At 35.8% G+C, this 12,266-nt stretch overlaps 1 protein-coding gene across 28 annotated transcripts in view; it reads left to right on the top strand.

The window, feature by feature from the left end:
• Window positions 1-12,266, top strand: part of Inpp4b (inositol polyphosphate-4-phosphatase type II B) — a 1,082,298-nt gene that overhangs the window by 970,792 nt on the left and 99,240 nt on the right. For all 28 annotated transcript variants that reach the window (XM_087193385.1, XM_087193387.1, XM_021247702.2 and 25 more), the window contains one exon: window positions 4,487-4,646. In XM_087193385.1, the coding sequence (XP_087049511.1) occupies window positions 4,487-4,646 (160 nt within the window). The remainder of the gene's footprint in view (window positions 1-4,486; window positions 4,647-12,266) is intronic.

Below are 12,266 nucleotides of genomic sequence, written 5' to 3'. Positions count from 1 at the left end.
TACCTAACAGTCTGAGTAGAGGTAGGTTTCACATAGAAGAGCTACAGGGCCGTAGATACCAGTTTTGCAATACTGAGGAACTTGACCAATACAGAGCAAAGTGCTTTCATTCATTGCAAGGATAAACTGAAACTTCTTTTTAAAGATGGTGTTGGCCTTGTTAATTCACTATCTATTTATAGTCAGTCTTCAGAAATTGGTAATGACAAGTGGGAAATTATTCATGGAAATACAGATATTTCCATGGGGCTATTTTGGACCACCATATCAGCTCTCCTGGAGTCTTCACATTCTTCTTGATCAAAAGTTGGCCTTAGACAAATTCATCAGCTAAACATTACTGAATTTGTTTTTTAAAATTTACTGCTGATCCAGAGCACTTAGGATTCCTCTTGATGATACCAGGTTTTAACCATGTGCATGCTGAGTAAGACGCTGTCCCCTGCACTCATGGATCCCTCTGTCAGCTCTAATGGCTCTCTCTAATGGCTCATCAAATTTTTTTAACTGTAATACTATAGTTGACCTTTATGTTAGTTCAGGTACTAATGCAGCAATAAAGGCTGAGTAAGAGTGGGATAAATATTGGTGCTACTTCCCCTCTCACTTTGTGCCCTCTATGACCAATGGCTTCACCTCCAAGGAGAAGGTCTGGCTCACCAATCTCTTTCTCTGACAGGTGGTGGTTATTTTCAGCCCTTGCCTGGGGGCAGGAGAGCATCACAGATTGGAGAGAAATCAGATATGCAAGGTTCCCCATCAAGAATTCTGTCCCATCCATCTTTAACATTCTAGTTTCAAAATAATTACCTTATAATTCATTGCCTTGGTAATCAAATTATTACATTTCCTCCTTGTGACTCACTGCAGTCACATGACTGTTTCTGAGAACTGGATCCTGACCTTGCCCTCATTTATATTCTTAGACTGAAGCAGAAGAAACCTTAGCCCGGTGACTGTTCCATCCTTGCTTCTCTGACACTATTGATCCCGGACTATATGTATCCATCCTGGCCTTCCTAGGATCTACCATTGGACTTATTTTCAAGTCTCAGATACCAAAAACCTAATCTTGCTTCTATGAGATGATATTCACCTCTGTCTGACCCTTCCTGACTCCTTCTGTGTAGCACACTGTACTGTGTACCCTAATTCGGTAGGAACTCAGTAGAAGAACCAAGTCTTTGGAGTGAAATAAGATGTATTTCTAGTTCATTTCTGCCATTTTAAAGTTGAGTGTCATTCTACATGTCTTGCCTGAAGTTTCTTCATTGCTCTGAAAACTAAGTCAATAATATTAACCTTATTCAGTAGTTTCAAAGATAGAATGAGCTACTATGGATATGCCAGATGAATAGAGGTACCAGCCCTCAATCTCTTTCTGAGTTAGAGTCACCCAATGTTCCTCCTTCCCATATTTCTCCCTCTTTCTCTCCCTTCGTTCCTTCCTTTCTTTCAACAAAAGTAACTGAGAGCCAGGACCTGCATTATCTCGTGAGGAAAGGATTCTTAAGTAGTTCAAAGTATAGTGTTAGAGACAGAGACACAAATCAATAACTTTACTCTGTAGAGGCCATGAAAGAGAAAGAGACAACAGCAAGATTCAGTGTTCTCTCACCACCAACTGGGCAGGCTTCTTCTCTAAAAGAAAAAGAACCAAATGCATCTTCATGGAATAATACTACGGTTTGTCTCTGAGTATGCCTTCAAAGAAACTTTGATCATGCATAAATTGTATATGAACATTGCATAAAAGAGCTGCTCATTCCTCACTTCCAGTAAACATTCTTCCAGATCCTCTAACCATCATGACTATATATTTTTCTATTGTTTACCTCTACTGAATAGCTGATCTCACCAATGAACATGCTTTACTATGCTACTTAGTAGCATACTTAGACCAATAAAAATCTCTCCACTGCTACAGAGGTTACTGCTTCTATGAGTAAAATCCTACACCCTATGGCAGGCAGCAATGGTGAACCTGTAGGGACCGAGTGCCAAACTACAACACAAAACCCACTTATTTATCTCAAAGTGCCAACACTGCAATTAAACCTGAATACAAAAGTTCTAGTTTAGAAAAATAAAACTCTACATTAAGATCTTTTGTCTGAAAAGAAGAACACAATAACACGCCTGCCATACATTCACCATTACTGCCCTTTGGTATTTGTACAGCAAGAACAATGTAGTGTGAATATCAAATTATCTTTTAAATACTTTTTATTCCTCATCAAGTCCCAAGATGAGTGATCCTTTGCCCTTCAGATTGTTTCCTCTCTTCCCTCACCTTCCTTCCTGGAGAGATGAGTCTGCTGAGCTCTCCTGGCTCTGGCTCAGAGGTGCCCTCACTTCAATTTCCTAGGCAATGGGCAGAAAATGATGTAATTTACACATGTCACTGATGTCTTCATTTCCTTTACAGGGGAAATGCTTTCATTTCTTTGGAGGAAAGATCTGTCTTTAAGGAAAAGATTGGTATGATTATCTGTGATTAATATCGTACTTCCCACTTAAGATTTCAGGGAAGAGAAAGAAAGATTGACTCAGTTAGAAAGCTAGTCAAGGCTGGGTATGATGGTGCTAAATTGTAATAATTTTCCCAAGTGCTTTCACAGAAATCACAGTACAGTATTTGGCTACGAGGGCAGCCTAGCAAGGTAGGTGGACCAAAAATTATCATTTCAAATCATAGATGAGACAACTACAATTTCCCAGAGATGAGGTGGTTTTCCCCAGATCTCACAGGTAGCATATCACATAGGGAACTCAAGTTGACCTTTCCTAGGTTTGAATGTGCTGAGGCTGCTTTATATAAACCTTCCTTTCCAGCTGAACTCTACACATCTATAGTCCTGCACCTACATTTGTTTTAATGTGACTGAATTATTCAACTAACTTAGTCTTTTCAAGACAACCATCAAGTAATCTACATTAAACTAGAGTTCTCTCTTTTAAGATGTATCCTCCCCAGAATTAGTTTAGTGATTTATAAACCACCAAAAATTAGCTTGGGTGAAAACATATGTGTGGGAGAAATGTGCAAAATACTGAGATGATAATATAATTGAGTATTATGTTTTTACTAAGTCATACTCCAAGTGCCTGAAATAACTCTATGTCAGAAGAGAATCATTGAAAGATTGTTTTATAGGAGTTTGCAGAGAAAATACCAGAAATATATATGGTTCTCATGTCTGGGGAGAGGGATGGGGAGTTAGTGCCCTCATCTGAATTATCTGGGAATTTGAGTGAGAAGGGAAGTCGGGGATGATAGGCTTTCATTATGACAGCTGTATTCACGAGTCATATTTTTAAAAATTAATTCAAGTTTTATGAATAAAAGAATTCATTTTAATGTATTGCCCTAAGCTGAAACAGGTACTAATCAAAACTGAGGAAATTAGTGACAAAGAGGCCCCTCTGTAGTATAAGCTGCTTCCTAGGAAATAAATTTCCCCAAATGACCTATTACTGTAGTGAGAAGGAGCTGAGGAGTTCATCAGAATTTCAGTTTCTGATGCCTTCTCTTTGATGGTTTTGCATGACTTGACAGAATCCAGGTATCTGAATATAAGTTTTCTAGGCCAGTGATGGTAAACCTCTTAGAGATGAATACCCAAAGTGCAACCCAAAACCTACTTAATTATCACAAAGTGCCAACACTGCAATTAAACCTGAATACTGAGGTTGTGGTTTAGAAAAAATAAAACAACTCATACATTAACATCTTTTGTCTTAAAAGAACAACAAATAACAGGTGTGCTGTAGGTTCACCACCACTGCTCTAGGCCATTCTGTTAGAAATGGTGAGAAGACCACGCTTTCAGGATTTCTAGTACATAGAGCAGCTAAATTCATTGAGACAGAAGAAAGAATGATGGTTGCTATGGCCTAGGGGAGAGAAGAATGGGGAAATCATGGATGAGGGGTCCAGAATTTTAGTTTGAGAAAAGGAAAACATTCTAGAAGTGGACTATAGTGATGGTTACACAGGGTGTGCCTGTTCTTAATGCTGTTGAACTGTATATTTCAAAATGGTTACAATGGTAAATTTTATATTATGTATTGTTGCCCCAATAAAAAGAATTTCTAATGCAACTGGTGCCTATTGTTTAAAGTATTGGTGTCTTAGTTTTCTTACTAAGTCTTGATAAAGAAAATAGATATAGCTCCACTTTAAAAAGGTCATAATTCATGCTGCATTACGGATTAAACATGTACAGGAATTTATCATCTTTTTATGACAGAGAAAAAATAATGAACTACCTAAAAGGACTGATAAAACTTCATTTCAGCTTTATCATGAGAAAGTAGATTTCTTATATATGCATAATCTTACCAAATTAATGGGACTATTATAGCGAGTCACTCAACCTTCATTCTAGTGATTGCTCTTCTGATTGCTTCTCTAAAATGGATTCATCCAATTTTGCTTTGTCTTTGCAACAAAAATGTATAGTGATACTCATGCTCTTTTCAGGATAGGGTGTGGGCCAATGTGGGGAAGAGCCTGAACTGCATTATTGCTATGGTAGATCAACTGATTGAGAGAGATGGCAGCAGCGAAGGCAGCGGCAGTGGCGACAACGATGGAGAGAAGGATCCTTCGCTAGCAGACTCCATTACATCTCACCCAACGGGTAAGGAATCATTTTTTACCCAATCATTGACTGAGTAAACAAAATGAGAAAAGTCATGATAAAATGGGCTAGAAAAAGAGGAGTCAATACTGCCTTTGATGGAAGTGCTAATAGCAGGCCTTTTCGTGCTCCAGTTTGAATGATGGAGAGCTATTTATCAAATCGCATCAGAGTTGTGTTTTCAGAATTGCTTGCAATGCTCATTTTTTTTCTTTTGCCACATAAAAACCTTCTTGAAAGAAGAACAGTGTTTTTTTTAAAGGGTCTGACAGAGCTTAATTTACTTTTACACATTCTCCCAAGTTTTTATTAGAAAGACAAACAAGCATCTGCTCTTAACTCTTGGAAACTTTGAGAAATATCAGGGTACAGTATCTCTCATAGTTCCTGAACAGAAAAAGTACAGTGTTGCAGAATACTTCCTGTCTTATTCTGAACAGTATTTTTATGAATTATCCCCAAAACACATAAGTGGCTTTGATTCTAAAGATTGTTTGTGATTATTCCAAAAACATAACACTAGATTTTCATGGATGCATCTGTGTTTAAACACACATTCTTGCATATGTGTAGGAGGATATGTGCTTGCCTGTAGAGAAAAGAATGGATGGATAGACACTCTCAAGTAGATGTCTTATTACCAGGCTGGCTAACATAAGTGATAAAATTTTAATTGTACGTGTGTCCCCATGAATAGCTTTTATTTTTTGTTAACTGTCACAGAGCCAATGTTGCTTATCTTTATGAAATAAGAACTGCTATGAAAGTTGACACAGCTGTTTTGCAAGTTGTCTTCTATTTGGAGAGATTAAACCATAGTTCTCCACTTTCTTTTTCTGAAGTCTGTTGTTTTACTTTAAGAAAATGAGACACAAAAATCTATGGATGTTTATAGAATTAAATTTATGTTTCTTCAATTTGTTTTCCTGGTTTTCCATTACTCATGTTTTCAACAAGAGTTTAATTACGTAAGACATCCATTCACTTGATTAACAGTGGGACCCCTTTAAATCATATTTGAAAACTTTGAGTTTTTAAATTTGTCTTAAAGTGGCCCCTCTTCCCTTATTGTAAATTTACATAAATGAAAGGTTTATAGTACTGTACTGTTCTTATGTCCACATCTAATTGTTCTCACTTTGTATGGTGATTTCCTTGCTTAATAATATCAGTTTTATTAGATATGGAATCTAGTATAGTTCCATAACTGCATGAGTTAAAATGGAACCATGCCGTAGCTATGTCAAAGAGAAATAGCATGTTTCAATTTTCTTTAATTGAACATATATTGCCCATCAACTATGAGTCAGACACTGCTGTGTTCTAGAAAATGTGGTAAGTAAACAGAATCCAGAATGAAGTAACTTATTTTGTCAATTGACAGATTTGGAAAACATTTTTAAGGAGAAATAACATAAAGGATGCACATATTCCTATAATTTTTGTTCAATGCTTTCCAAAATTCACTGAAGAAAATGAAGTATAAAATATTTGAAATTATATATTTTATCAATATCTATGTTTTATTGGAAGGTTGTATCTGTATGATAAAAATTATATTTAAGAAGTAAATATTTATTTGTCTACAAAACATTGTGTAGATATAATCTAAAACAAGATGGAAGATACTGCAGCTATAGAATTCACAACTAAATCTATGTTGTTGATGGATAGACCCAAACTACAATGTATTATACTCTAATTTTAAATTTTTCCCATTTATATTTTACTGAGTATATGTATTTCATCTCTCATCCATTCTTCTTTGTGTTAATAGAATTTTTAGAAATATCACTATTTAAAAGTGTTAAATAAAATATTTTAGATAAATTATGTTGTAAATATTGCTAAATAATTTCAAAAATAAAATATTGAAAGACATAATGGACACTTGCATGTAGAGTATGTTTTGAGGAGAATATTGGTACATAAAAGAAAATCTCTAACATAAATGTTTTATAAATGAATCTGTGCTCAAATGTATTTTTTTTTTTCTTTTGGTACTGGGGATCGAACTCAGGACCTTGCGATTGTGAGGCAGGCGGCGGAACCACTGAGCTAAATCCCTGGCCCCTCAAGTGTATTTAAATATATTATACATGCTATTGGATAGCTACAGTGAGGTTGATGACTTCAATCAATTAGTTAATAAAATATTAAAATATTTTTATTACTTAATAATGCATAACCTTCCTCTTAAATTAGCTTTTAAAAAAGTACTTTCAACCTCTACCCTAACTTTTGTCACATACAACAATATAATACAGAAATGTATAGTAGTTTTTGAACTAATAGAAAACAAATGAATACATTAATAAAGTCATGTATTTACATTTAACTACATCCCAAACTATTTCTCATAAAGGTATGTGAGAAATGTATTCACTGTCCCAATTAGCTTGTATTTTTAAAATATTAGCAAAAGTGATGATTAAGAAATTTTGTAAAGGAAAGCAAACAGGATTATTCATGATTTTTATCTTACCAGCATAACCCTTTTGGACATTTCTTGTGTTTATACACACACACACACACACACACACACACACACACACACTCACACTTCGGCTGAACTGGAGTACACATTATAAATACAGATATGTATTTTTTATATCTTGTATTTAAATTTTTCCTCATAAACATTGGCTGGAAATACAGGTATAATGATTGCAAACTGCTTCATCAAATGGGAAATCACTATTTTAAATATTTAATTATTAAATAAGGCTGTAATTAACATATAAACATCTTTGAATGTCTAAATCTTCACCACTTTTCAGATCTCCTTAAGTTTGATTGTAAGAAGTGAAATTATAGGACCGAGGATTTAGCTCAGTGGTTTCGCTGCCTACTGCACAAGTGCAAGGACCCGAGTTCAATCCCTAGTACGAATAAAAGAAAAAAAAAGAAGTGAAATTATTTTGGAAAGAGTTATTCCTTCTTTCCTATCTATTAATTCAAGTATTTGTTTCTATCAATGTGGGCTCATGAATATTTATTTTATTCTTTGATTTACAATCCAGTATTATTATTATATGTTTTGGGCTCAAGTGTTTCTAGATTTAGCCATGGGACCTTTTGATATCTGTATCCTTTTCACGGGATCCTTTTCTAGCTATTTACTCCTTTACTTTCAGTCTCACTATTCCTTTACCTTCATACTTTTTTTCTCCTTAATGTTTGGAACCATGAAGTGCTCCAGACTCATCTTGTATTTGTGCTGCCCCAGCTTAGATTCAACCAGTTTCCAAAGAACCCTGGTTGCTTTTATAGGAAAATGGCATTTAAAACCCAGGATCTGGGTGCGTAGAAACATTCTGATGGCTTCCTGTGACAATAAGTATTTCACTAACAGTATCTACAATCACCCTTCTAATTACAGTCTTCCCAGCCATAAATATTGCCAATGATTTCTTGCCACTTTGAGTGAAAAATACCAAGTTGTAATTTCTGCTCATCTTGAAACTTGACATTCTTATAATACAACACATTTCTTCAGCAGCTTCCTATTTATCCTTATCTCCTAACTGGTAGAAAAGCAGCTTCTTTTTAGTCTTCTCTTTGGGCTGGGGATTTAGCTCATTGGTTCCGCCACCTGCCTCACAAGCACAAGGACCCGAGTTTGATCCCTGGTGCCAAAAAAATATATATTTTTACAATTATTTAATGAATTTACTGAGTGAGTGATTGGCGTCATCAACTACTTTTTACAATGTATGATGCAATAGATATTATTAGACATTTTTTGTAACATCTTGTAACATCAACATTTTATGTTGCATCACTTTTTCTTGATAGATTAATTTCTGCAAATATTTGTAATCAATTTCTGGAAATTTTATTCTGTTACATGTAATTCTAGTTATTGTCCTTTACATTGCAATATATTTCTACATTTGCAATATATTTCTGCAATATATTTCTGCAATGTATTTCTAAATCTCATAGGATGAATTAAATTTGCACTAGTTTTTCTTTCTTCAAATCTCTCCCTTACTTTTACATTTCACCTATAATTTGTGTTTGTTTTGTCAGTATTTATGTAGCATTCTTAAATGGGTGGTCCTGTGAATTGTCACTTGGTTTATCTGTTTTCTTTTATTTCTCTATATCCTGCACCTATGTCTCTTTTCAGATTGTAGATTGTTCTTTTTACTGTGTATTAATTTAATAATACTATTTTGGATTTGTAGTTTTGAAGGAGTTTTGCTTGTTTTTGAACCAAGGTTTTATAATATATCTTTTACAAAGTGTATAAGTTACTTTTAAGGGTGAATTCAAGTAGTGCCACAGGAGTAAAGCTTTCTTTACTATTTGAACATAAATAATAGAGTAGTGGTTCTAGACATATACAGCATATATGTGTGTGTTTAATGAACACAGATTGTTATTTTATTTTCAGCACACGTACACACTTTTGTAGGCATCTGCTGTGTTTAGCACCCTATGCCCTTAATTTCATAATAAATTGAAGACTCAAGAATTAAATCAGTGAATATTAAAAACTTAGATTTTGATGCAACATTAAAGATTATGTAATGAAACCTCCTAAACTGTATTAAGAAGCTTACCTGTAATAGCCCTGCCAGTTTTCACCCTGCCTGTGCAGTGCATCTCTAGTTACATAAAAACATTTTTATTTTGTAATGCAACCCACTCCAGACATTGATCCAAATATATTTTCTTTAATTTTATCCATTGGCCCAGATGTAATTCTTTCCATTCAATGGAACAAATTTACTTTGCTTTTCCACATTAAAGCTAATTTATATATGAAAGCAACTATCATGTTCTTTTAAAGTCATTACCTTTGGGGGCATTTTCCAAAGGAATAACCTCAAACATACCCAATAGTTGCTTTTCTCAGAATCTTTTCTTACTGGTCTACACAGTCCTCAGAAACAAACATGATACTGATGCTTTCTAGTAACTACAGAGCAACACAGGAGGTCTGCTGCCCTACTTTTAGATGCTACTAATTTCAATCATAGCTCAACATTAGCTATTTGGACTGCCCATTTTCCTAGTAATTCTATTAATATCCATAAACCTTGCTAAATTTGACATATCCTTCATGTTACTGAAGATTAAAGCAACATTTAAGCACTACTACATGCTGGACATTGTGAAATATTAATGGCACAAAGAGATTAAGATGGCCTATCTCAATTCTGCTGAAGAGATGGATGTCTAAGCACATGACTCCAGTGTAAAACACTTTTGAGTACACTCTAATACATACTTATTTCTTTCATCTATCATAGTTCCTGTCCCACTTAGGCTTCTATTATTCACATTTTATACACATTTCCTGTTATTTCATAAAAGTAATAGATAAAAATGATGAGAAAACTGATAATATAGGTCTCTGAGGCACAACACTAAACAGAACTCCATGCACTCAGATACAAGTGTTAATCCCTGCCCTTCGGGCGTGTGTGTTCAACCAGCTATATAGTCAGCCACTGATTCTATTGCGCAGTCTGTATTTCTCCATCTTTCACAAATGTTTCATTATATGCCCTGTGAAAGGCCAAATACCATGTGCCACTGAATTCTTTTTCCAAATCTACCCAGCTGTAAACCCTGTCAGAAGAGAGATGAAGTTCCTGTGACATAATTTTCATTAATAAGCCCATGCTGGCTTCTCATCATCACTGCTTTCTCTTTCAAAGGAGGTAAATACATATGCAGATCACAGAATTAGTTCACTTATCACTGCTCAGAATTCCTTTCAAGCTCCTTGGTACTCATGTCCCTTCCTGCTTCATAATTCCCTTTTAACTTGTAAAGCACATTCCACATTTCCCCTGGGATCTGAGAATTCACTCGACTTACCACACCTTTTACTTTATATCTGGCTGCCTCCAGTTAAAGTACTTCTCTGACAACTACCAAAGATTTTCCAATAATTTATCAGCAATTATCAGCAGTTTACTAATATCAAAGATTAATACATCCCAATTTCCAAACAATAACAAATCAAGATTTAAGCAAATCACTTCTCTGCCCCATACCTTGTCTTTCATTGACTAGCATAGCTATCTATCTAACACATTTGGAATAAAAAATTGATTCATTAATTCATGTCCATGTATATAATTCAGGGATTGACCTCATGGAAGAGATGTGCTAAGTTTGTTTTACTTCAAAGAGAAAGAGGAAGATTCATTCATTCTTTCAGTAGGCAAGCACTGTGCATCCACCCTGTACCTGGCACTGTATTCAGAAACGTAATCCACCATAGCCAGGTTCTTGCAGTCTGCTGAGTGAGCAAGTTATATTTGAAAGGAGACAACCACTTAAATGCCTTCAAAAGCAGCATTTATAAGGTAAAGGACTTAGGAAACGAAGTATTCATTTGGGAGGCATCCGAAGATAGTTTAAACTGGATAAAATGTAAAAAGAAAAAATAGGAAACTATGAACAAAATCCATAATAAAGAGTTTGAGGGTATGTGGCTTGTCCTCAGCTGAAGTGTGGGAATATCAGTGGATGAAAAGCATTTGCAGTGTGAGTACCAACAGAGGCATCTGGAGAGTAGTAATAAGCAAGCTCACAGCTCACATTTCACCATGCTCACATCTGTGTGACAGTCCTCCACCTCCTTTGTCCTCTCTTGCTCATGACAAGCTTGTGGGGAAGGTTCCATTTTTACCCCCATTTTATAGACTAGACTTTAAACACTTTGTCTAAAATCACAGAGCTGGTAGGCTTCTGAACAAGTATTCCAATCCAGGTAGTGTTTCCTAATTGAATAGCAAAAAGAATCTGGGGTTGTTGGAATATTTGTAAGAAAAAGAAATGCTTTCAATTTTAAGAACAGCAGTACATTTGGATTAATTTGCCTTTATGTTTGCCCTTGGAGTTGTAATTGTTTGCCAGGTAGTGATATCTAATGCTGCACTTGCTTGCTACATTTTCTTTTTATTTCATAAGCCCTTAAATTCTTTCACCCCTACTTGCCTCTTGTGGTACCTTAAAATCTGCCGCCTGACCTGCCACACCCTGCATGCTCAGATTCCGTAAGCTCTGGAAGACTCTGGGAAACCCTGGAGAAGCACTAGTTGGGCTGTACATTACTATGACCTCAGAGGCTGCCCCTCTCCACATTCACAGGTTCCACCTTCACATCCTTTAGCACTTTCCCCATCTGGCTTTATGGAAGCCGTGTAGTTACTCTGACCCCTCACTCAGAAGAGTCTTGCACTGAGGGCTTAATTCTCTGAGTTACCATCTTGAAATTCCTAATAATTTTATTTTGCATTTATGTTTTATCAGTTAATTCCAATAGGATAATGGTGCGGGTTACTGCAAATTACAAGCTTTACTCACACACAATTTGACCTCCCCCTTCCTCTAGGGAATTCAGTGTTATCCAGCCTCCCCCTCCTCATTCCAGGAAATGAGCTTCTTCCTGTCACATCCCAGAAAGACTGGGTGCTGGAGAGTCAGGGTCAGACTGAGGACCTTTGAGGCTTTGTATGCACCTGTCCCCATGCCCAAGCAAGTAAGACATGAAAGAGCAACCTAAGACTACCAACTACCTTGACAGGTCACCCAGAACAACACCGAGGAAGAAAGGAAAAAAGTTTTCTTACTGCTTCTTGAATCAGACCC

The sequence above is a fragment of the Heterocephalus glaber genome, unplaced genomic scaffold (genome assembly GCF_053883595.1).
Source record: "Heterocephalus glaber isolate CG9 unplaced genomic scaffold, H.glaber_assembly_v1.0 deba00001587, whole genome shotgun sequence".
Taxonomy (NCBI): Eukaryota; Metazoa; Chordata; class Mammalia; order Rodentia; family Bathyergidae; genus Heterocephalus; species Heterocephalus glaber.
The sequence above is the reverse complement of the archived record's forward strand: the minus strand, read 5'-3'. Positions and strand labels throughout refer to the sequence as shown.